This window comes from Malania oleifera, chromosome 2, assembly GCF_029873635.1.
Source record: "Malania oleifera isolate guangnan ecotype guangnan chromosome 2, ASM2987363v1, whole genome shotgun sequence".
NCBI classification, from domain to species: domain Eukaryota; kingdom Viridiplantae; phylum Streptophyta; class Magnoliopsida; order Santalales; family Ximeniaceae; genus Malania; species Malania oleifera.
The window spans coordinates 77334730-77361721 of NC_080418.1; the positions used below are offsets into that span (position 1 = coordinate 77334730).

The 26992-nt window shown below is 37.4% G+C and overlaps 1 protein-coding gene across 1 annotated transcript; it reads right to left on the minus strand.

The window, feature by feature from the left end:
• Positions 1-5590: 5590 nt before the first annotated feature.
• LOC131148761 (protein ULTRAPETALA 1-like) lies at positions 5591-26556 on the minus strand. Its single transcript, XM_058098672.1, has 3 exons — positions 25826-26556; positions 23937-24261; positions 5591-5997 (listed from the first exon to the last, which is right to left on the minus strand). Exons 1-3 carry the CDS (start codon positions 26031-26033, stop codon positions 5823-5825), a joined length of 708 nt encoding a protein of 235 aa, XP_057954655.1. The 5' UTR covers positions 26034-26556; the 3' UTR covers positions 5591-5822.
• Between the last annotated feature and the right edge of the window lie 436 nt (positions 26557-26992).

The window sequence follows — 26992 nt, forward strand, 5'->3', positions numbered from 1 at the left end:
TCTTTAAAAGTCACTTTTTGGCATTCATGATGAACTTCATAACTAATTTAGAAAAATTCCAAGTTATATCACCCAAAGTTTGTAACCATTAATACCCAAAACCACTTCTTAGTCTGCTAGTGGCTACAAATATACAACTCAGATTTTGTATGGTAAGTTTAACTTTCAAAATCTTTCTCTGACATATCAAAGTCCTTCCATTTGCAATCTTTGAATCAAACTTTTTACATTGCTCCATAGGATAGGCTAATCGTTTAGAAATTTTAATATACATGAAATTATTATTGATGCCCGTATTGATAAATTAAAATAGTGACATGTTAATTAGTGTTTTGGGAAGCCATTAATTTTCATGGTTTAAGGATTAGCACACCTAGCTAAAGCATGAATTGAAGACGTGATAGATTTAGACTTATCATGTGATTCCATACCTTCTTGATTTGAATTAACACATTCATCCTTGACCTCTTCTGGCTCTTCCATTAGTTTAATCATCAAAAGTCATCCTTGTTTTCAATATTGTCCCTTATGCCACTTTTCATCACAATGAGAACACAAATCCTTTGTTGTTCACTCCATAAGTTCCTTTTGAGTCAATTGCTTGGTAGGAGGGTTGCGAGGAGCAAGAGGTTTGATTGCGCTATCGACAATCTGCATGCTAATGGTCATATTGGAACGATGTTGTTCTTCTCTCAACATCTCTTCTTTTGACAATGCAAAGGAAATTGCAATGGTCCTAGTCTGTGGTGGACACACTTTGACCTCATGCCGAATGTCAACTAGGAGATTTTCAATAAAGGTACCGAGGAGTTGATTTTCATTCCAATCTTTTGTTTTGTTTAATAGTTGCTCAAATTGTGCCTGATACTCTAAGGTACTACTAGTTTTGCATATTTTGGCAAGCTCACCATCAATATTATCATATCCAGTGGGCTTAAATGGGACAAGTAATCAAGAAACAAATTCTCCCCATGAAGGTATTCCAGAATGTGCTTCAAACAAGTCATACCATTCAATAACATTGCCATTCAAAGTAATAACAACAATCTCAACTTTAGTTATTTTTGAAGTGTGGCGAAAGCAAAAGTATTGTTTAACCCTACAAATCCAAACAATAGGGTCCTCATTGTCCCATTGAGGAAATTCCACCTTCGTATAAGAAAGACCATGATCATGCTCTCCATGGTAACCCCCTTCGTGCACGTCTAGCTTCTCCCTATGATTAGTTGACATAGGGACACTATATTCTCCCTCTTTATAGGAACTGAGTAGTTTAGAAAGGGGTTCCTAGATATCTTCAAATTGAGGGTTAAATATATTGTTATGTTCAACTTTTAGTTGATTTCCATTTGACACTACTAAATTTTCTAAGGTCATTGCATATGGGTGAAGATAAAAAATTCCAAGATCTTACTTTTGCCAGTGTGTCAATGGCATCTACAAGAAAATAAATTGACTGTGATACTAAATGATAATACTCTGGGGTCTCATCATAGGGAAATTGGAGAAATTAAAAGGGCAAAAAAAAAAAAAATCAAGGTTGATCACTATTTGGGGGGGGGGGGGGGGGGGGAAACAAAAAACCTCCAAATTAGCCAATGTTTTGAATGATATTTTTACTTGAATAAAAAAACCCATAGAGTTATACACGTGCGTGCGCATATATGGCAGGGAATCCTACTCCTTGTAGGAGAGTGAAAATATTAAATAGAAATTTTAATGGAACGCATTAAACAGAAATATTATTTGATTTGATAATACTAATATTAAATAGAAATCCCAATTAATTTGAGAATCCTAACAATAATGTATATTTTTTATTTCTTGTTTGAATTGTATTTCTCTTAGTTCTTTTGGGGTTGAATTTTTTTGACTCAATTTGATTGGGACCAAAATGCCAAGTGTTCAGGTACATATTAGGGAGCAAAGCTCAATTATACTTTTTAAGCTTGCATTCATGACAATAGACATTGAGTCACTTTCACATGCCTAAAAAGTTTCTCATTGATATGCCAAATTAATGGCAAAGCTTGAAGAAAATTATATTCTATCCCAAGCCCACGAAACAACAGCCTTTTATCACCAGAGCCCTACAACAGTGAAAGAACCATGTAAAGTAAATATTTTAAATTTAAGCAAAAATGACGTTAAACTACCTCCACGATATTTGCTGCTATCTCCAAAACTATTCTAGTCAGGAGTTACATTGGGTAATTCGATCAGTAGATTTGGCTCTTGCTGATGTATTCGTTGTGTCCATGATAATTGCATTCCTAATTCTGGACAGGCAGTTTCTATGGAGACTCTTGCAAAACTATTGCAGTCAGGAGTTACATAGGGTAATTCGATCAGTATATTTGGCTCTTGCTGATGTATTCATCTTCGTCCATGAAAATTGCATTCCTAATTCTGGACAGGCAGTTTCTGTGGAAACTCTTGCCAATTTATTTATTGAGAAACATAAGTGTGGGCTCAACTAGAGCCACGAGCTTCTAAACCATCAAACCCATTTCTAGAATAAGGCTGAACTGTTGGGATAGCGACAAAATGCAAAAGGCCGACCCTGCAATCTTTCAAGATTAAATTTGATTTATTTTTTGTCACTTCTCTTGTGCCCTTCTGCCGTGCGTGAGGAGTTTTAATTTGGAGCCTGGGATGGCAGCAAAATACAAACACTAATTGGGTCATTTTGAGGGGCAAACCAGTGAAGGTGGACCTCATGAAACTGATGAAAGCCACTGACACACATTTCAAACTGTTGGGCTTGCTTTCGAAACATCATCTTGGAAACCCTTTGAATATAATTCTGTTGCATGGGTCATAAAGAGTGACATATTTATAGTAAAAAATTAAATGGATAAGCACTTCCTTTCACAGCATCCATTTTGTCTCAGTGGACAGAAGATAAAGGAGGAAAGGGGTTCAGCCGGAAGAGGATTGTACCATGACAATACAAAAAATAAATAATCAGTAAGGACTTAGATCCATTTAAGGGATTTCCCGATGAGTATACTTGCTCAAATTAAATTTTCATATCAAATTTAAAACTATATTATAATCACGTAATCAATATTATAATCTATATATTTGTGTATGTGATGTAATTGTAGACAATTTAGCCTAAATATTTATTTAATTATGTGATTATTTAATTATGTACGTAATTTTTATTTGGTTGGGTTATCCAAACCAATTAATATGCATATATTATCATATGATTGGTTTTTTTTTATTCTCAGATATCTTCGCAATTGTCTGTAATGCAATTATACTATAGGCTACACCGATTATACTTGAAATTAAACTGCATAATTGCATAAATAACAGTATGGCACTATATTATTTAGACATCTATATTCATAATTTTGTAATTATAGATATTTTGGTTCAAATATCTACATAATTACACAATTTTATATATATATGAAATTCAACTACACAATTATGCATTCACTACTATAATTCGGATATTTTCCAATCAAGCAATAGCTCGAATGACTTTCAAGGATGGCGAGAAGATACAATAATGAATGTAGTTATAAGTTTCACTCCATCTAGCAATTGATTTTGCATGTTCAAAATTAAATTAAATGGGTAAATGGGTAGGGTTATAATTAGTTGAATTATTTTATGTAAAAGAGTCATAAATGGGTAAATGTGTCACTAATGACCTGATCCACCTTGATCCATACCCACCCATTTAACATGTCCAGTTAATTGAATGGGGACACCAGTTTTTTTCAATCCAAAGCTATCGTTTTCTTAGACTTTATCAACAACCTACAGGAAAATAGCTGTTTTCATTTTCTTTCACAAAAAATTATGTAAATTTTTCTTATGTTCATGATTTGATGGAAGAGAAGAGTGTGAAAGCCTGTCATCACAAGAACCTCTCCTCTAATAATAAATAATTGTTGCCTATAAAAACAATTGAGTGTTTTATTTTATAATGTGTGTTGCTTTTAATTTTCAACTTCTCTCCCTCTAACAATCACTCACAAATATATAAACTCAATGATTCTTAGCTGTTTCATCCGCGAAATGCATATTTTCCCAAATTTATGATGATTGTGTTGGGAAAAAAAAATATATGAGTGATTCCCATAAATAAATCAATGATGTAATGCAAATAAATAAATAAAGTGAGATACAAGAAATTTAACGTGGATCCCTCAGATATTGAGATATTTCAATGAGACACGACAGTCCAAATCCACTATCACCAATGTACGTCGGTACAAAGTGGGTATAAAAGGCATAAACCATTTAAACATACGAAGGTGTATAACAAATGTATGAGGATGAAAAACCTCACCAAATGTTGTGAACAAAGGTCCAAGAGCCAACCAAAATCAAGCACAAATATAAGCACAATCGAAAGCCTAATATGCTGATAATAATCCCTTTTCTCTTGCTGGAACAAGATTAAAAAAACAATGAAGGAAACGGCTGCTCGCTGGAGAAGGACCGTAGCTGGCTGGAGTGCGGGAGAAGTGCAGTGAATGGAAAACCAGAATGGAGGGGGCCGCAGCTTGCTGCAGCGGAGAAGATGACCGGCGAGCTGCTGCAGGCATGAGGAGCTCGTGCGAATGGCAAGGGAAATTAGAGATTAATCGTTTGTGTGAGAAACAAAAAATAAACACTCTCCAGACAAGCTTCTTGAGAAGCCAACAAAACAATAAAAATATTGGAACCTTTTTCAAGACATGGCCCCATAAGGAGGGACACCCAACCGATTCCAGAGCTTGCATTTTTGGTTGTGCATCTTTTATAGTATGAAATGCCTTGGGAAAACTATGCTCACGTCAAAAAGATAGCATATATGATGCGGGAAGAAAGCAGGTATCTTACTTTGAATCTTTTATGCTTTGTAGAAAAATAATTGCCGAGCCATCTACAAAAATTATTGTGTATGGCATAGACAAGTCCATGCCCTGCTAACGCAGCTCTGAGAAACTTCTAATGAACAGTATTATTCTTCATATTAATATTCATACACAATATTAAATACTAAGGATTTCAAGCATCGTTGACAAACTATAACTGATATTTCTTTTTTTGTTCTTTCTCTTTCCCTGTCTAAACTAAATTTGATCTTTTATAGAAATTAGTCTTTGCACACGGTTATTTCACAAATAATTTTTTGTAATTTAAGATGTTATTGGCATAAAATACATACTACTATAAGAAAGTAAGTACTTTATTAATTTGAACACTGAACGCATTATTATAGTATAAGCTACTCTAATATAAAAAAAGCCTATTAATCAAATCCAAACATATATTTTATCATGTAAGACTTACACTAGTATGAAAATATTTATATAGAATCACTTATTAGAGAAGTAATTATCCAATAATTAACGGCTGTCAAACACAATAAATCCGAGAATTATTTTTGGTTTAAAGTCCATGCTTCTGTGCTGCTCTCTGCTCATTGATGCCAATTGGACTCATCAGGCTTATCTTTTGTCCATTATGAAGCCGCAACAGTTTGTTGTTGGTCCCATGTTAGTGCTTGGAATATAAATAAATGATAAATAAACAATTGGCAGGCGGGGGAGGGGAAAAACAGATAGAGAACCTGTCAAGTCTTGAATGAGGGGTATTAAAATTACAAAAACTGCAGGTTTCACACCAGCCAATGAGGAGAAAAATGAATCCCGGAACTGAGGTTCAGAAGTCTTAACACAAGGACAATGCCGCTAAATGTTTTTTTTTTTTTCCTTTTTAAATGCGCAGCGGGCTTAACATGAAGCAACAATGGGAAGAACGAACCACCCAACAAGCGGAATATTGGGGCTAAATGGTTGTTTGGAAACTCAAGCTGCAGCATTCCTTGTAAAGTCTGTGCAAGTCTGGCAACTGCAGTCTGAAAAACGACAAAATTCACACCCAAAACACACACAGGTAGTACAACCCCTGCATGTCGGGGAACGAGAGCAACCCCTATACACCCTTCGACTGGCTCGTTCTTCATCATCATCACATGTGATCCTGTAACAGGAACAAAGCATTCAGAAACATACATCCATTGTCTACGAATTCAGAACACATTTGAGTAATGTGCACACACGCAACATAACTACAGCAGTTACTGTGTACATTGTGAATAAACGCATTATACAAACCCCCACACACAAGACAGGTTTCACATTTTTAACCTCAATCCCTTAACAAATTAATTTGGGGTTGTACAGATTTATACAAGCAACTTCAGACAGCAACACAGCAGATCAAATCAAAAGTTACATGCTAAACTTTCTAATTATAGCAGGTTTTAATGCAGTGAAGTACAAGGAAATTCAAAATAGGACTCAATTATAGGAGGGGAAATAAGGTGGCCACCTAGAGCCTTAAATGAACCAAGCTGCTCATAGAAGCCATGGTTGGCTTGTTTAAAGTTTCATCACCATCTAAACGCGAACTTTACCAAAGTTTCGAGTTCACAGTTGACTCGTGTTAATTCCAGGTTAAGCTGGCCTCTTTATCTTGCCACATGTAATCAAGCTGTACATGCTGGGAGCATAAAGGCTTAGCATAGTTTAGGACCTAACTGTTTAAGCTTTTGAGTTGAGTGATGATCTAACATTGGTATTACAGAAGTGAAGGAAAAATCAAAATGACATCAAAGCCATGATTGCCTGGAGGTCCTAGGTTATAGTCTTGTTGCTTGTGTTTATTGCATGGTAGTTAAAAATTGTCTTAGTTCACATATCGAGAGGGTGTCATCCCTCCATGTGCATGCCGACTATAGATTTTGTTTGTTGACAAACTAACAACTTAAGCTTTTGAGTCGAGTGACAAATAACATGCTGGAAGTTAACATGGTATGAAATTCTAGTGCCGGGAGGTCAAGGATTCAGGTAATGTTTTCTGTGTTTCTCCCATGTCTGTCACAGTGCACTTTGTTCTGTATGTGTTTGTACTTTCGTTCAAATTAGTCTGCTTGCCTCTTCATGTACGAGATAGTCACGTGGGGCAATAAAGGAGGGGAGGGGTTCGGGTGTTGAATAGCTTGATATGCACCTCCTAGCAAGCTTTTAGATGGGGTGGTTCTCTAACAAGTAATACAAGTCTACTCTAGATTAGACTCTATTGGGGTAGCTGGCGTGCTGCTTAGCAATAATAACACGATGTCCCCAAAACTACCCTAATAAAACAAAATAAAATCACATGTACTATAAAGTTAGCTAAGGGTGACAAAATAATGAAGTAGGTTAATGAAGTCTGTTGCAATTGATGATCTGCATTAGTAGGTGCAATGATCTACAGGCATAAACTTTAGTCATGCAATTGAAATGTACATGAAGTCTGAGACACAAGAACACAACCACATATGACTGCATTTGGGTATATTTTGTGTCAGGTGCATACTTGCTTTTGTATTTTGTGCATGGACATCAAAGACTGAAAAGAGGTAGAGAATTCAAAATAGGCCACCAACAAAGAAGGCAAATTTGATATTGATAACCTGAGTCTTGAAGTACATGAAGTGGAACTTGTGTGCCTAAAGTGATTGGTGGATGTAGACAGAAATTACATCATATCATTAAGTGTCATACATGCCCACTGTTCATAGGAAACCAAGCGCCCTGCATATAATCAGGCAAAGGTAGAGGGTGTCTGTATTTGCACAAGAAAGGATTGTATTATTAGACTAATGAACAAACTCAATTAGGCCAAAAAACAAGCTTTAGCTAGGCCAAATCTATGAAAACCATGTGCTTAGCTTGAATTAGGCTCAAGGTGGGTGATGCTCATCCAAGTTTGATCAGAGTTTGAACACAATAGCAGCCTAACTAGGCTCATCTGCACAACCAGGTTGCACTTGCTTTATGGGAGGGACAATGACACAGTTCAAGTCCAAACTAAACTTGAATCGTCACCCTTTTTTAATAAAAAAAGAACAATTGAACTGGGCTACTAGAATCACTAGAAGCAATTACATGTCACTGTTTATTAGATGCATGCCTTGGACAAGCAATTGTTAATATCCATTAAAAAGCATACCGAAAGAGCTTAAGGAACATGAGTTGATAAGAATATGCAGCTCCTAGGCGTAGAACATCATTGAGAAGAAGAGAATTAATATTCAACCAAAAGATTTAGTCAAACACAGATTCATTGGTGCCACTTAATGCAACAGTGTAATGGAAAACATCTGATGGGTAAGCATATATTTTATTCACAGCAAAAATTCACTTCTTAAGAGTGAAAATAAAAACAAATTTGTAACAGGGTAAGACAATATCTAAAGATGCATTTCAGTTTCAAGTGAAGCAAAAAATGACAATAGAAATAAGGTTGGTTCATAATGCAAATTTGGTATCTGCAACAAATGCACAAAAACACCTTTTAGAGCCTAAGAATTTTAAGCAAGATGTTAAACTAGAAGCAACCAATAAATTTTCTTTACAGCTCCTTGAGGACACTTTAACATCTTGCGACACATGATGTAAGGTAATCAAATGTTCTTTACAATATTATGACCAAAGTGCACCATTAAGGATCAACATGCCTGAACAATGTTTGGGTCTTCAGCATTCTCTCTCAAATATACGTCACACAGGAATGTACGCCATACTTATACTATGATTTCTCAGCTCTCACTTGCTAATGAACAATCAAGGATGCATAATTCTCTTGAGAAAGGTTGTTTTTTATGCTCCTCTCAATGAGTACTGTGCATAACTTTTGAAGACTCAGTTCGTTTTTTGTTTTTATCAATAAAGAGAAAATATATTAGCAAGGAATCAAGAGGATGCCAACCCGTGGTACAAAATCAACCACTCTGAAGAGTGTCGAAAACATCTAAGATTACATAATGATCATTAACAATTTTCTCACTAAGCCAGCTGGAGACAGCAGCAATTCATTGGCCTTTGGAAGTCTGAAGCGATGTAGTTGAATCTTTGAAGGCTCCCTTATTTCTTTCTTTCCAAGCACACCAAAAGATGGTGAGAGGGATGAGGTTCAAAGCTTTTCGCTTCTTCTTGGGGGCTCTGATGCCTTTCCAAGCCCAAATCTCCTCCAACTGAATTTGCAGTAATCCACTGCTGCCCAGCCAAGGAAAAAGCTAAATTTCACTATTTCCTTGTCCAAACAGTGGAGAAGATTGTGGTTGACTGATTCTGTATCAGCCATACAGAGAAAACACTTATTTTCGAATGTAAGCCCTCTTTTCTAGAGATTGTCGAGGGTTAAAATATTTCCATGTATGAACTCGTTTTGGTTTTATATCACTCCCAAGCAAATACCTATCAGATTTGCTTTTAAAGGAAGCTCATTATTGGTATCATTCCCTTAACAAAAAGAGTTTTTAAGTGGCTAACACATAAAATATTGCCAACTGGCCATGGTGCTTCCACCAATTGGTGCAGGATAGTTTGGCAACAGAAAATCAGCAAGAAAATGATAGAAAACTAAAAAAACATTAAAAGAATATAACAGAAAACAAACAAAAAAAAAATGATGGGAAATCAGAGCAAGACTCAACTTAGGGCTAAATTCTCAATATTTAAAACTGCCTCCCAAGTTGTACACAACCAAGCCTTTATAAGGCTTTTCTCCCTAAAAATGGATTTCTGGAAAATAATAACAAATCCCTAGATAAAGAAAAATCCGAAAATAATAGCGAATCCCTAATCAATGAAACATAATTGAAACTCCATAAATGCTGAAAAAATTACATATTTAAATCCAGTTATTGTAAATTATGCCTACACATATGGTAAACAAGGTCTCCAAATTCCTTGATCTTGTTCATACATGACTTCTTGATGTTCCCCATCACCCATGACAGATGAGTCAACACTTCACTGTTCAGGAATAGCGAAAAAAGAACTAAAAGATATTAAATGGGAAGTAGCATAATTAGTACTTGAAAGAGGTTGGAGATTTTCTGGAAGTGATGCAATTTAAAGGAAGTTGCAACCCTCAGAGTCTTAGAATTTCCAATATTTTCTGACAATCCAACTTTGCTTCCTTTTCCTAGCCCGAAGGCAACAATGTACAATGCACAGTCAACAACATCACATTCTCTCCTACACAGTCGATGCAAGGTTTAATCCTATGCTTTTGATATCATATCTTGAAGATTTTAATAGTAAGCTGGCTTGCACCTTCCAAGTTTGCCCATGAAGGTGGGATTTGACCCTAGATACATGGTATCATACCCAAGAGGCTTTAGCAGCAAGCTGGTTAACACCTTCCAAGTTTGCTCCCTTCAGTAATATGCCTTTTCTTTAGCCCACAGCAGAAATTCACACACTTCGTTTGTTGAACCTTTATGGGGTCTTTTGGTGATCGGGTGGAATGGACAAGGAGACGTAGGAGGCCTTTTAGCTTGAGAGGAAGGTGGAGCAGAATGTGAGGAAAGTTGAGGAAGGAGTATTGTGGTAGGCTGTAGAGGCAATGCTTGCAACAATGTTTTGACAAAGAATCAAGCAGCTAGACCTTGATAAATGAATCAAAGGAAATAACGCGTAACCCTTTAAAAAAGTCAACTCATACATAGGTGATTGACAAGTGTGAAATAATAACATTCCTCTACAAAACAAAAAATAGCACTGATTTCAATTAGGTTTAACACATAGGCACCTTCATACAATTGCAGGCACACACATGCATAAGCTTACGTCTGCTCTGGCAACCAAAATAGTACCCCCAACCCAGCAGTGGCTGGACACTGAGCTTCAATAATGAGCGCTAAATTTATGCAAGCTTAGCCAAATGGAATAGGTTGCAGGCTACTATATGGAAAAATATAGTAGTTGACAAAAAAAAATAAAATAAAATCCAGTTCCATTCTATGCGAATGGCCATGCAGAAGTTGATGTTATTCCAACCAATATGGAATAGACAAGGAATGATTATTCCAAATTGGAGTTAAGGGATGGAGAAGTGGTGAGGGATACTCAGCTGATTGCTGATGACATAACTGGTTTTTCTAAAAATCTCTACACTGAAGAGGATTATTCTAGGTTTAAGGGTTTTGATTGGAATCCCATTTCTAATACCCAAACATCTTGGTTAGAGAGGCTTTTTGAGGAAGAGCAAGTGAGGGTGGTGGTGTTTGAATTAGAGAGGGATATGCCTTCGGGTCTGAATGAGTTATTATTATTATTATTATTATTATTATTATTATTATTATTATTATTATTCCAGGAGTGCTGGATGGGGTGAGGGGGCCTTATTAAAGAGATTTCATGAGCTTCTTGGGAATGGAGTGTAGGAGAAAAGTTTCAGTTCTAATTTTATAACCTTGGTGCCTTAAAAGAGTAAATCCACTAAGGTGGTGGAGGATGTTCATCCTTGGAAAAAATAAGAAGGGTATTGCTTTTTAGTTGGATTTTGGAAAGGCGTATGATCATGTTAGTTGAGAGTTTTCTGACAGTTGGAAAGGCTTTGGTGATAGATGGCAAAATTTTGATAAGGGGGTGTTTATCTAATGTTTCTTTCTCCATGATTTTTAGTGGAGCGAGAATCATGGCTTAGGAATTCCAGGGGGTTGGACAAGGGGATCCATTGTGTAATTTCTAGGATTGTTCTTGTGGTGGATGTATTGAGTAGAAGAATAATAATAGGCAGACCTGGGGATAGGGATTCAAGAAAGGTATCAAGGTGGGGAGCAAGGGGGTGGTGTTGTCTCATTTGTAGTTTGCTGATGATTCTATGATTTTCTTGATATAAGATAAGAGTGATATTGGGGAAGAGTGATGTTGAGGATATTAATCTTAAGTTTTGATAGGGTTTTGGAATTGACTTCTTTAGTGGGGGTGGTGTTTTGAAGTGCCTTTGATTTAGGAGTCGTTTTGGGAAGGCATAACTCATTCTTTAGCTTTCGAACCATGATAATGTGACTAAGCATTTGGATGGGTGGAAAGGCACTTTTTTCTTGATAGGTGATTATTAACACACTCATTCGGTCTAGTCTTTTCTACCATTCTTTCATATTATTTGTCCTTGCTTAAAATTCTTGGTAAGGGTAGTTAAAATTATTGAGAGGAGTATTGAGGGATTTTGTTTGTTCAAGGGTGGAGAAAAGAAGGATCATTTGCTTAGATTGAAGCGTGAAGGTTGGGTCTTGGCAATTTGGTGTAAAAAAAAAAACTGCTCTTTTGGGAAAATGGTCATCACAGTTTCACTTAGAGGTGAAATCCTTGCGGCAGAAAGCCATAAGAAGTAAATTTAGCTTGCAAGTAAATGGTTGGGATGCTAATATGGGTCTTAGATGTTTATCTGAGAGTTCTTGGAGGTTCATTTCTTAAGTTTACCATTCTTTACTCTGTTGACAAGTTTAAATTGGGCGGGGGATTTAGAATTATCGGTTACTTCTCAATTTTGTTGGCTTTCTTTAGTCCACAATGGGCTTTTCTTCTTTTCTAATTCCAGATGCTCATACTTTTTAAAGGGATTCTCATTTTAGAAGGGATTTGAATGATGGGGAGCTAGAGGAGCTCTCTTCTTTGCTTTTTGGGTTGGAGAACAGCCATATTTTTTATGGGAGGAATGTTAGGATGAGGATTTTGCTTTATTTGGTGATTACTCTTATACATCCTTCTTTTGCCACTTTATCAAGTCTAATGATATGCCTTTCAACTTCATTGCCATACTTGGGAGGCCAACATCCCTTCTAAGATTTAAGGCGTTAGTTTGGTTGGTGGACCTTAAGCAAGTTAACACAGAGTAGACCTTCAAAGGCATTGTCCCTTGATGAGTGTCTTTGTGTTTTAACAGTTTAGAGATATTCTAATTTATTTCTGCATTGTTCTTTTACTTATTGTAAATGTAGAGCTTCTTAAACTCCAACAATGAACTACTAAGAAGATAACCCTCAAGGTCTGACGCCCAAATTGTGGAGCAGTTTCATTGGTTGTTGCGAAGACATACATTTTGCAATACTTTCTTAACTTGGGCAGGTTGAAGGCCAACCCGAACTCAAAGGTTGCAGATGCTGCCCAAGCTTAAACCAACAAAACATTGGATTCAACTTAACCTCTGGTTAATTCAGGCCAAGTTACCATGTTTGCCTTTGTTAACTTTGGTGAACTATTTTGATATAATAGTTGGTTAACAACTTTTTCCATGGTCATCACCTTAAAGAAACATCACCTTTTTTAAAAAAAAAAACTATTATATCCTAATAGAATAGCTATTCAGTTTCCAGAATCAAACATAATGTAAATGTAGAGCTTCTTGAACTCTAATTATGAACTGAGAAGAAGATTACCCTCAAGGGTTGATGCCCAAATTGTGGAATAGTTTCAGCAGTGGTTCCTGAGACATAAATTTTGCACTACATTCTCAAATGTAGAGCATCTTGAACTCTAATTATGAACTAAGAACAAGATAGACGGCAAGGTCTGACGCCCAAGTTGTGGAGCAGTTTCAGTGGTCAATGCTGAGACATTAATTTTGCACTACTTTCTTAACTCAGGCAGGTTGAAGGCCAACTCGAACTCGAAGGTTGTAGATGTTGCCCAAGCTTAAACCAACTGAACATTGGATTCAACTTACTCAACTTCTGGTTAATTCAGGCCAGGTAACCATGTTTGACCTTTGTTAACCTTGGTGATTTATTTAAATGATATAATAGTTGAGTTGTGCAATGCAAACTAAATTGATAAAATAAATAAAATATTTGAATGCAATCAAAATTATTATCTTTTTAACTTATTGCCATTGTCATTTTGGGAAAAACCAGGATAAATGCCTTAAGAAGCATGTCTTTAGTTCTAGTCCCTATTGGATGGAAATTGTTAGAATGCCACTTTACCTAAAAGCTTAACCTGTTAGATTGTGGGCCAACATTGTATATCAAGCTTTAACAGAAATGAATCATTAGGCTCACTCTGGGGTTTTTAGCGCTGGCTTTATCTGGTGACATGGTGGGAGCATTACAGTGCCAGCTGTTCCTTTTTTCATCAAATTTACTTATACCCAAATGATTATTTTCTCTTGCTTGTATTTCTATTTTAAAAGAAAAATCTTTTGCTTGTGCTAATGTAGTATAATATATAGCTAAATGCACACAGTATTTTACAAGGGGACCAGGTTACATTAGGTTGAGAAATCTCAACCAAAGCCAGTGTGTTTGAAAAATATTTACCCAAGCTTGCAAATTTGTCAATCTAGGTTGGGTTTCAACCTACATAATTTGCAGAGTCACAGGCTTGCAGCCCAACTCCGCCTCTGATGCACTCAATGTCCTAATCTTTTTACACACAATCGGTCCCAAGCCCGGATAAAGGAGGAGGGTTGCGTTAGGTAGTTGACAGCCAGTGTCAAATTTGTCAAATCATAATGACATGAATCCTTACTAAATATTCACTGGGGCGTCCGCTACGAGCGACGCATCGCATTTATACCACCCGGGTGTAACAAAAAGTGGGCTAGGCCATGGCCCCAAAGCGACGCGACGTGTCGGCGCCCGGGTGTCACGAGCTAAGCTTGTTCAAGGCATTATGCTTGCCTGTGACCGCTTATCTCGTGTGCTTAGGATGGGTTTTCATCATGTAAATACTAGTGTAGGATTATTTTCTACTAGTAGAGTCTTTGTTAGCCAAATAAGGCAATATGACTCCTCGGTCACTTTGATATTTCCTAGTGCTAGGATGATAATTACATAAAACCTCTTTAGGGGAGGGTGAGTGTTCATCAGTCATTGTAAAACTCACTAGCAATTGTCAACGTGCTTAGCCTACTTGTCTCTCTCGCTAAGTACACCATGTCAACAGAGAATTTGTTAATGAATTACGTTTGCTTTAATGTTTACTGCTTGGTTGCCACGGCTTTCATGAATTGATTAATATTTCTGCTACTATCTGAATGAATGTTAATGAAATTGCTTTGTGAATGAATGTTGGTAAACGATAGGCTGGCTAGTTAAGCAAGAGTGTTTTAGCTAGCGCCACACCGCCCTTCACAACGGTGTAAAAATAGTCGGACCGTGACATTTGGTATCAAAGCCAAGTCGGTGACACTTGGTGAGAGCCCAAGGTTGAGTTGAAACGTGAATTCCATTGCCTTCGTTGTTGGATTTGGAAAACTTTGGTAAGTGACCATGGCACCAAACAATGCTGAGAGGATCAGCGTGCTGGAAGCACAGGTTCAGACAACAACCAACACTATGGCCGCGGAGGTGGCCTAGATGAGAAAACTTGTTGATGAGATGATGGGGTCACAAAAACATCAAACAGGTTTGCTAGGCGACTTGTCAGAGGATTTTCGCCACACAATGGAAGCTTTGTAGGCCCAGATGGCAGATCTGGATGCAAGGATGAATGTGATGGTTCTTGCTATAGGGAACTCCAACACTCCAAGAGTTAGCAAGACCAAGGTGCCAGAACCCAGGACGTATGGGGGTGCCCGAGATGCCAAGGAGTTAGAGAACTTCTTGTTTGATGTGGAGCAGTACTTTCGCGTTGTGAGGATGGCCTCAGAACAGGCAAAGGTGGATACTGTGACCATGTACTTGGTTGGTGATGCCAAACTGTGGTGGTGTACCAAGTACAAAGAAATTGAAAATGGAAGTTGTGTAATTGATAGTTGGCAGACTTGAAGAGAGAGCTCAAGGCCCAATTCTTTCCTGAGAACGTTGAGTATAATGCAAGGAGAAAACTAAGAGATCTCAAGCATACGGGCTCAATCAGCGAAATGTGAAACAATTTTCTGCTTTAATGTTGGATATTCGGGATATGTCGGAGAAGGACAAGTTGTTCTATTTCCTTAAGGGGATGAAACCATAGGCAAGAACTGAACTTCATAGGCAAAGGGTTCAAGACTTGTCAACTACACAAGCGGCTGCAGAACGCTTGACTGACTACGCTGGTGATGATACCGCTTCGTCCAAACAGTTTGGCGGAGAGGGAAACAATGGAAAGTCTTTCAAGAATGGCAAACCCAAGAGTGGGGGGAGCCGACTCTAAATCATCAATCTCACAGGAAGCTTCGTCGTCTCAAGGGTTCAACACACCCAATGGAAAGGGGAAGAGTAAACTTGAGTGTTTCTTGTGTCAAGATCCTCATAGAGTTTTTGAGTGCCCTCACAAAGCATCACTCAATGCTTTACAGGCTTCCATTGCAGAACAGGCAGTGGAAGACGATGGGGAAAAGGATGATGTCCCAAGGGTGGGTTCAGTGCGGCTGGTGAACGCATTGTAAAAGCAGGCAAAAACACCAAAAGTTACACGAGCAATAGGTTTAATGTTTGTGGACTTGAGGATAAATGGGAAGAGTACTCGCGCTACGGTGGATACGGGGGCTACTCATAATTTTGTTTCGCAGTTGGAAGCATGGAGACTCAACTTATCCTTAGAGAAGGATACAGGACGCATGAAAGCAGTTAACTCTGTAGCCCAGCCTACTTTGGGAGTAGCCAAGCAAGTGGCTATAAAGCTTGGACAGTGGGAAGGTCATGCGAATTTCACAGCGGTGCCATTGGATGACTATCCAGTCATTCTAGGAATGGAGTTCCTAAGGGGGACGAAGGCAGTGCTGATGCCTTCGGCTGGTTCCCTGTGTCTGATGGGAGATCACTTGTGCATGATGCAAGTCGTTGCAATGAAAGGAGACAATGGGAAGTCCCTTTCAGCCATACAACTCAATGAGGAATTGGGTAAGGGTGAGCAAACACGTCTAGCCACGGTGGTGGTAGACAAAGAGGTAGGCCAAGAGTTGGAGCCTACGATCATCCAAGCGGTGTTGGATGAGTATAAGGAGGTGTTGCCGAATAAGCTGCCGCACAATTTGCCTTCACGACGGACTGTGGAGCATGAGATCGAGTTGTTATCAGGAGTGAAACCACCTGCTATAGGGCCATGTCGGATTGCGCCTCGAGAGATAGTAGAGTTGGGGAAACAGCTTGATGAATTGGAAGCGGGATGTGTTTGCCCTTCCAAAACACCGTTGGGAGCATCGGTGTTGTTTCAGAGGAAACATGAAGAGCATCTACGGAAGGTGTTCGACAAGCTGAGGGGAAGCAGTCTGAATGTGAAGAAGGAGAATTTCTCTTTCGCTCGGCGGAGCAACAAATTCCTTGGTCAAGTGGTTGAACAAGGTCGTATCCGGAGGGGTATGGAGAAGGTAAGGATGATTCAAGAACGGAAGATCCCCACGACAATGAAGGAGTTGCGTTCCTTTCTTGGGCTTACTAAATGCTGCAGGAAGTTCGTTGAGGGGTATTCGCGGAGAATGACTCTAATGACAGGACTACCGGGGAGCTATTATTGGCCACACACGCGGGATGATGTGGTTGATTATTCCAAAACTTGTCTCACTTGCCAACAAGATAAGGGGGAGCGGAAGGAGTATGGTACTTCCATGGCCGTACCAAAGTACTGTTTGGCAGAGGGGACGACACAATTGTTCCTTGTGACTATTGTGAGATATTGGGGTTTTCCCCAAGTTATTATTTGTGACCAAGATTTAATGTTCACTGACAACTTCTTGACAGAGTTTTTCAGGATATTCAGGTCACTTCTTGACATCTCTTCGAGTTATCACCGACAGATAGACAAACAAATGAAGAGATTCAGAGAACTCCTAGATGAGTACTTGTGCCATTTTGTCATCGACAACCAGAAGAATGGCATGCAACTACTTGATGTGGCTCCATTCTGTGGCAACGCCCAAAGGCGCTCAACAACCAACAAGAGCCCTTTTGAGCTTGTTACAGGCCAGCTACCGCTGTTACCTCACACAGTGGGCAAGCCGTACAAACGAAAGAGTCCCAGGGCGTACATCTTTACCAGTGAAGGGAGACAGAATGCAGAGTTTGCCCAAGCCTATCTGGAGAAAGCTTCTAAGCAGATGAAGAAGTGGACAGATCAGAAGAGAAGACCGCAGTTTCATGTCAACTGCCTCAAGCTATTCAACGCCAACACCAACGACTTGAGCAGAAGTCAGTCAAACAGCGCAGAGTTGAAGACAATGCAACTTGACAGACATGAAGTTAAAGAGATCCTTGCAGATAGAAAGTTCATATCCTCAAGGAAGAAGCAGCAGAAGTTCCTAGTGAAATGGAAATGCCTTGATGACAAAGAAATCAGCTGGATTTCTACGGAAGATATTCAACCGTTTGTGAACAAATTTGAAGTGTACCTACCGCCAAAAGTCTACGAGGACATCAACCGCATAAGTGGGGGAGAATGTCACGAGCTAAGCTTGTTCAAGGCATTATGCTTGCCTGTGACCGCTTATCTCGTGTGCTTAGGATGGGTTTCCATCATGTAAATACTAGTGTAGGGTTATTTTCTGCTAGTAGAGTCTTTGTAAGCCAAATAAGGCAGTATGACTCCTCGGTCACTTTGATGTTTCCTAGTGTCAGGATGATAATTACATAAATACCTCTTTAGGGGAGGGTGAGTGTTCATTAGTCATTGTAAAACTTACTAACAATTGTCAACGTGCTTAGCCTACTTGCCTTCCTCACTAAGTACACCATGTCAACGGAGGATTTGTTAATGAATTACGTTTGCTTCAATGTTTACTGCTTGGTTGCCACGACTTTCATGAATTGATTAATATTTTCGCTGTTATCTGAATGAATCTTAATGAAAGTGCTTTGTGGATGAATGTTGGTAAACGATAGGCTGGCTAGTTAAGCAAGAGTGCTTTAGCTAGCGCCGCACGGCCCTTCACAATGATGTGAAAATAGTCGGACCGTGACACCCGGGTATGTTATCAAATATGTGATGGTTCCCGCTTCATTCTAGACGTGGGTGGATAAAGAAATTAGTTCAAGAGACTAGAATTAGAATAGCAACTTGGAATATAGGAACACTTACGAGTAAAAGCATGGAAATTGTGGACATAATGATCAGAAGAAAAATTAATATAATTTGCCTTTAAGTAACTAAGAGGGTGGGGCAGAAAGCTAGAGAAATTGATAAATCAAGATTTAAACTTTGGTACGCTGAAAAAGAAAAAAATAAGAATAGGGCAGGAATTATTGTAGACAAAAACTTGAAAGATAGTATTGTAAATGTAAATAGAGTAGGGAATAAAATTATAAAAATTAAGATGGTCTTAGGCCAAGAGAAAATAAATATCATTAATGCTTATGCTCCTCAAGTAGGCCTAGAAGAATTTGGGAAGATATGGATGGTATTATACAAGGCATATCAGAGACTGAGAAAATATTCATAGGAGAGCTGATCTGAATGGACACATTGAAAGGGATAATAAAATTTATGAGGATACATGGAGGATATGGATATGGAGACAAAAATGAGTCTAGAGAGATGATCTTATACTTCTCTATGTCATACGATTTTATTACAATGAATAATTGCTTTAAGAAGAGAGAAGAATACTTAATAACATTCAAAAGTGGACAAAATAAAAGTCAAATAGATTTTTTCTTAACTAGGAGGGTAGATCATTTATAATGTAAGGATTGTAAAGTTTTCCAAGGTGAAAGCTTAACTACACAACACAGAGTTTTAGTGTTAAATATATGAATTAACAAATTGTAGAGAAAGGATAAAATAAATCAATGTAAGAGAATTAGATGGTGGAACCTAAAGGGAGAAAATATAATAAAATTAAAAGATAAAATGATCAAAAATGGTGATTGCACTATAAAGGATGGTGTAGATACAAACACTCTTTGGAGTAGGATAACTAGCTCTATTAAAAAAATAGCAAAAGATATTTTAGGTGAGTCAAGAGGAAGATTCTCGAATAGCAAAGAAAGTTGGTAGTGAGATCAAGATGTTCAAAAAGCCATAAAGACAAAAAGAATTTGATATAAAACATGGCAAAAAATGTAGAAACATGGATAACTTTGACAAGTGTAAAGAAATGAGAAAAGATGCAAAAAAGGCTATTAGTGAAGCTCAACATAGATCATTTAATAATTTGTACGATAGATTAGGTACAAAAGAAGGGCAAAGAGATATTAAACTTGCTAGAGCTAGAGAAAGAAAAAGTAAGGAATTAGGTAATATAAAATTTATAAAAGTGAGGATGATATTGTCTTGGTTAAGGAAGAAGACATAAAAGAAAGATGGTGAAGTTACTTTATTAAGCTATTTAATGAAAATCAAATAGAAGGCTTAAACTTAATATTGACAAATGAGGAAAAGACTAAAAATATGAGATTTATTAGCACGATTAGAGTTAACAAAGTTAAGTTTGCACTAAAAAAGATGAAAAATGGAAAAGCTATAGAACCGAATAACATTTCAATTGAAGTTTGGAAATGCTTACGTGATAATGGAATTATGTGGTTAACTAATTTATTTAACACAATTATAAAACTAAGAAAATGCTAGATGAATGGAGGAAAAACACTTTAATACCTATATACAAAAATAAAGGAGATATTCAAAATTGTAATAACTATCGTTGAATTAAACTTATGAGTCATACGATGAAATTGTAGGAAAGGATAGTTGAACAAAGGTTAAGGCTAGAAACAAAGGTCTCAAAAAATCAATTTGGTTTTATGCCTGAGAGATCTACTACAGAAGTTATATATCTTTTAAGAAGATTAATGGAAAAATTTAGGGAAAAGAAGAGGGATTTACATATGGTATTTACTGATTTAGAGAAAGCGTATGATAAGGTACCTAGGGATGTTTTATTGTGGGTTTTAGAAAAAAGGGTGTATGTAGTAGGTATACTGATGTCATTAAGGATATGTATGATGGAGTAATGACTAGTGTCAGGGCTATAGGTGGAGAGACTAGAAAATTTACAATTGCAATAGGTGTACATCAAGGATCTGCTTTGAGCTCTTATCTTTTTGCTTTAGTGATGAATCAATTGACTGGGAGCATCCAAAATGAGGGGGTGCATGTTGTTTGCAGATGATATTGTATTGATTGATGAAACTAGGGGTGGAGTAGAGGCTAAGATAGACATGGAGAGAAACTTTAGAATCTAGAGACTTTAGGATAAGTAGAAATAAGACAAAATATATGAAATGTAATTTCAAAAATTGTAGGAGGAATATTGGAGAAAAAGTTAAACTTGATGTTGTAGAAACAAATAACACTTGTAGATTTTGATACCTTAAATCTATTATGTAGGTTAAAGGAGAAATTGAAGAGGATGTAATGCATAGAATTAAAGCATGTTGGGTAAAATGAAGAAGTGTTTCAAGTGTGCTTTGTGATTGTAGAATACCCTTAAAATTAAAAGGAAAGTTTTATAGGACGGCTATAAGACCAACTATGCTACATGGAACAAAATATTAGGCAACTAAGAAATAAAATATCCAAAAAGTGAATGTTACCGAGATGAGAATGCTTAGATAAATGAATGGACATTGAAAGATAAATTAAAAAATGAACATATTTGTGGTAAGTTAGGCATAGTCCTAAAGAAGATAAGATAAGGGAGGGGCGACTTAAATGGTTTGGGTACTTGCAATGTAGGCCACATAGTGCGCCAGTGAGGAAGAGTGAGTTAATTATTGTGAGGGGTAGTAGAAAGGATAAGGGTAGACCTAAAATAACTTAGAATGAGATAGTAAGGATCTACTATCGTTGAATTTGTCGAAAGAAACTGTCCATGATCGCATAAATTGGCGGAAAATGATTCATGTAGCCAACCCCACCTAGTGGGTCTTAAGGCTTGTTTTTTTTGTTGTTGTTTTTGCAGGCTTGCAGTCCTTGTCCACATGTCAAACTTATATGCATACATTTGACATATGCCAGCATTTATCTAGAGGAATTTATCTGAAAATATACAAAAAAATTTAGATGGTCAAAGGAAAACAAAATTAGATTACAATTGCATCTTCTATGTTTTTCACTGCTTTGCCACTTCCAAATCAGAATTCCAATTTTCCCAGACTGGGATATGCTTCAGCAACTGTTGAGCACAATGCAGCAAACCCAGTGTTGCTGCTGTAATACCACTAATTGCTAACTACTTTCTTCGAACTTATCAGCCTCATACAGATTTAAGTATCTCTAAGTCATTGAAAAGTACTGGCCTAATAAACTTGCATAAATGAAAAGTATTCCATTACATTCAGATGATAATAAATCATAATAAAACTTGACTATATGATCAATTTTAAGACCATCTGGAAAATTTAGAACTCATTTTTTTTAAATTCATCAAACAAAACTGGACATAATTAAAGGGCATCTGCAGTGTCTTTTTTTTAACTGATAAGCATCACTTGTTCCACACATAAGATAAAATACATCTAGATCATTTGGTGGTTCTAATTATTAAAGATAAGGATTAGCATATCATTTGAACATTATATAATTAAACATGTATCAATTTTCACATCATGTGGAAAATCTATTGAGACATTGGACTAAGTGACGCCTGGTAGTGTCCTTTTTTCTTGCTTTGGTGAAGCCTGGGTGGCAGGTACCTCCTTGGGCTGTGGGTGATTTTTTACCCTATTACGGGGGTTTTGGAAAGAATAGGAAGGGAGAAGTGCTATGAATAGTGTGGCGTTTCCTATTTTGTGGATGCTGTCCATTGAAAGAAATGCGTGATCCTTCATTGATCATTAACCAACCTGGTTTTATTGTGGGACAGAACAGACTTTTTAGCTTCTATTTGGGTCCACTCTTTCAAGTTCTTTAGGGGTTTTCCACTGCCTGATCTTGTTAGGGATTGGCGAGCAGCACTGCTGTAATTGCTTTCGTGATTTTTTTTGTTGCATTTGTAATTTTTTGGCTGTATTTCACACTCTTCTTGGGAGGACATATGCTTCTATGTTCATTACAATTTCTCGTTCTGCCTACTCCAGTTCAAGTATCTACTGATAAAAACATTCAAACTCAGAATTTGTTGGATAACTTGGGCCTCACATTGGCTGACCAAGGAGGAAATGAAGTTAGGCTTGATGGGGGTAAATCTAAGGGGAGGAAGGGTTAGAGGAAATTAGCAAATGTTCAGTGTTCGGTGAACTACAATGGGAAGGGATTAAAGAGGGGCTTTCTTGGATAATTTATGCTTATTATTTTTATTTTTATTTTTATTTTTATTTTCCTTTTCCTTTGATTTTATTTTTTCTTGTTGAGGATTTAGTATCCTTGATAAGATTATACATTCTCTTTCTTAATATATCTTCTTTTATTATAAAAAAATATAGCTTTCTTATAAAAAAATATATATTAAAAAGACCATCTAAGATGTCCCTAAAGCAAGATGTTTATCTCGGTCACTAGAAGAAAATAACATGTCCATGAAGCAAGGGTCCCAATTGCATTTCTAGCTGGATTTAGCCTTACAAACCATTATACTGAGAATGGATATGTTAGAATTTTAGAGATAGCAGTTCTTGCACATAGTCCCAAGGAATAGAGGGAGCATTGTGATTAGATGCATCAAACAGATGAGAAGCACTCCTTTCAGTGTTATGATTGATGCATGCATGAGGTAGAAACCTGCTAGATAGTGGATAATGGAAAAATTCATGACTGGGTAGTGAGGGACTTCATGGCTTGCCATATTGATCTCTCAGACAACTGATCTAGATGGTGGTCAAGATAATCATTATTGCCCTTAAGAGTATGCGTGTTGACCAGTATTTCATCCAGAAAACAGCACTAAACAGAGTTTGACAACCCATTTCTTTATTATTCATAAAGGGACGGAAATAAATTTGTTTATTTTCGTCATTTCTCAAATCCCGAAGGAAAAAAAAAAAAGAACTGTATTCCTTGAATTGAAATGGAGTGGATGTCATCCCAGTCATCAATTTAGATGTGGGAAAACAAGAAAATAATAACAAAAATATTATATCACAAGCAGAAATCTAATAGACTGGCATAACGATCAAACATTTTCAAGAAAAATATTCATGTGGAGCATTGAAAAAATTTGCCAAAAAATAAACATAGCAGAATGGCCTACAGCCTAATACAACAGAATGAATACAAACATTTCATCATTCAAGAATATTAGGGGGAAAAGTGTTCATCCAGTTGAGTTTGGGAGGAGAGGGGTACCTGTCATATGGCAGATCAGGACATTTCCAGTTTTGGTCAGCCAAAGCATCATGGTGGATCCGACATTCCTCTTTGGTCCGAAGACGGAACCTGCGCTCCTTGTTACACCTAGTACAGCGAACAAACTCGTCACGGTGGCAAACCTTTCCATTATGTGATCTGTGAGACATATTAGCATTTTTTGAGGCTTGGTTGTAGTACTTAAGCAGCACTGTCTTTGATAATGGAACTTTCTCCCCGTTAACTATGACCCAAACATTGTTCTTCCACTTTCTAGCAGTTTCTCTTCCAGAATGCTTCTCAAATGCGGCAGGGGTCAACTTATCTAATCATCAAATAAAACATTCATCAATTGAACACAAGAAGATTGCAAACTTACTGATGAAATTGAAAACAAAAGAATCAGAAAATGACATTACAACCAAAGAAAAACAAGTAAAACACAAAGCTGACTCCAATAATAAAAAAAGATAGCCTTTAAGCACATGCATTTAACACTGTATATTGATTTTTCTCAAGAACACTGGGGATGCATAGTAAGAACAATATAGAGTCCAAAATTGCTATGTGAATCATAGGGCACAAGCTATCATTTGCTCCTTGTCTTAACATCATGCCAACCAAGGTATACAGTCTCGCAATTTTAAGTACGCAATTTAGAAAGAGCCAAAAAGGGAAAAAAAAATAAAAAAAAATAAAAAATACACTTGGTGTTACAAGTATCATTAAAAAATTATGTCGTAGTTAAAAAAAGGACCCAAAACTACCTGAAGATGGGAAAGAATAATAGCCAAATGTTTCCAGCGCAAACCCGTTAACGATAAATCCCCCCCCCCACCCTCCAACAACAAAAGGGCCTAAACTACCTATAGATTTGAAAGACTAATGGTAGCCAAATGTTTCCAAGCACAAGAACGTTAATGACAACTCTTGATGTTTTGAGTTTTTAACCAAACATCACTCAAATTACGACCCTTGTATCCTTTCAAAATTAGTCTTCCTTTTAAATTAATTTAAAGCTTAAAGACCTTCCCCTTGGATCGCAGAAAACCAGAAATAATTTATTATGCAGAGCAAAAGACATCCCTTCCAGCATATATCAAAATTTATCAGAAGAAATACTTTGGACTTCAAACCATCCGTCAAGCAATTTTGACAATCGCATAATAACAACAGAAACAAAGTATTCAGAAATATTGATGCCTGTGCTTCCTCAACCGAACTGAAGTTCAAGGTTTGATTTCTGCAAGAAGCCACTCAAAGCGCATGAATTAACTACTCAAATTACATCAACGAAAAACTGACCAAGTAAAATACGAGCAGGAGGCAAATCTCATCGACCACATTCGTCATGAAAGACATCTTCAAAAAAGAATTTACTATAACAAAAACTACACTTTTAAGTAAACCACCCTTATTACGATTGCACAAATTTTACTTCAAAACTAACGCCTAAGACATCAGAATCCCAACAACTAAAACACTGCACGTTTCATCCTCCCGTACCCACCCAAAAAATACCTTCTTTATCAACATATAAGCCACGGGTAAACGCATATAATATCATTCAAATTAATAATGTCGCTGCATTATCTTAACAGATGAAATCAAACAGAACTACCGTCACACAGACAAATCAACATACACTTAAACCGTGTAATCCAAAGCAAAAAAAACAACTCGCAGAACTGTTTAAAACCCATCAATTATATTCAGAAAAATACGACATTTGATGTTCAAAAGGATTAAACAGCACAGAGTAGCAGTGACAAACTTCAAAGTCCGATCGAAACCAGTGCACCGTAAACTTAACAGATAAAGCGCTCAACATGCACTCCAATCAAAACCCATTTCCCGATAACAGAAGAGAGAGAGAAAAGGAGGGAGACCTTCCTGACAACCAGGGGTGCATTCGCAACTGATTTCGAGATCACCTCCAATGAAAACCCTAAGCCTCCCAACAGCGTCACCATAGCGATGACTGGTACACCCGCACGTCACCTCCACAAAGTCTCCTCCCCTCTTAACCCCACTTATCTCCCTCAACTCCTCATCGCTAAAAACCAATACGCTCTCTTTCTCCACGCCGCTATCCATCCTTCTCGCTTTTCTCTCCCCGGTCCTCCCCCCCTAAAAAAAAACACAGAAATAAAAATAGAAGAGGAGGAGGAAGAAGAAGAAGAAGAAAGAAGTCTCTGGCGGCAGCAGAACAGATCAAGCAGAGAAGCAAAACCGAAGCAAACCCAGAAACTCACAGAAACGCATCAGAAGAACATGGGTCTGCTGAGAGGAATGATAGGAGGAGAGAATGTGTATGGGTATATAAAGCGAAAAACCCAGAAAACCACAGTAGGAAAATCTCAACACGCACGCATCTCCAAGGCATACTCCGAGAGATCTGGTGGAGAAAACGTTGAAAAGAGTAATATGTGGAGAGAGAGAGAGAGAGAGAGCGCTATGGTTGGGTGTTGAATGAGCTGGCGGAGGGAGCAATTGTCATGCGGGTTAAAATGGGGTGGAGGGGTTAAAGTCTACTGAGCCTACAACTAAAGGGCGAGGCGAGGCGAGGCTGCTATTTGCATGACAGGACAGGAAATTATAAAAAGTATGGGCAAATTTTTAACAATAACAAAAAGAAGAAACACTATAATATATATATATATATATATATTATATTATATATATAAAACATTGGATTTTAAGTTTTTGAGGGGAAATCTCTCATGGGAAGTGGACGAGGTATCGACAACCGTGCTCCATTAACCATTGATTCAGGTGGTAGCACTTAGGACTGTAGCCTACTCAATGTTTTAGATGAGAAAATTGGTCTCATCACACTCTGATTTATGCACCAACAAGTGAAGTGATTGTCGTGTTCGGAGCATCTTCCCCATAAACACTCCAAATATATATATATATATATATATATATATATATATATATTTGAAAATTAAGGAAAGCATCTTCTATCTTTTAAGTCTTTAAAATTATGGGAGTTTCTTAGTCGTTTAGTCAAGAAATTATTCCTAAACATGGAGTTTCGCCCAAGGCCAGCC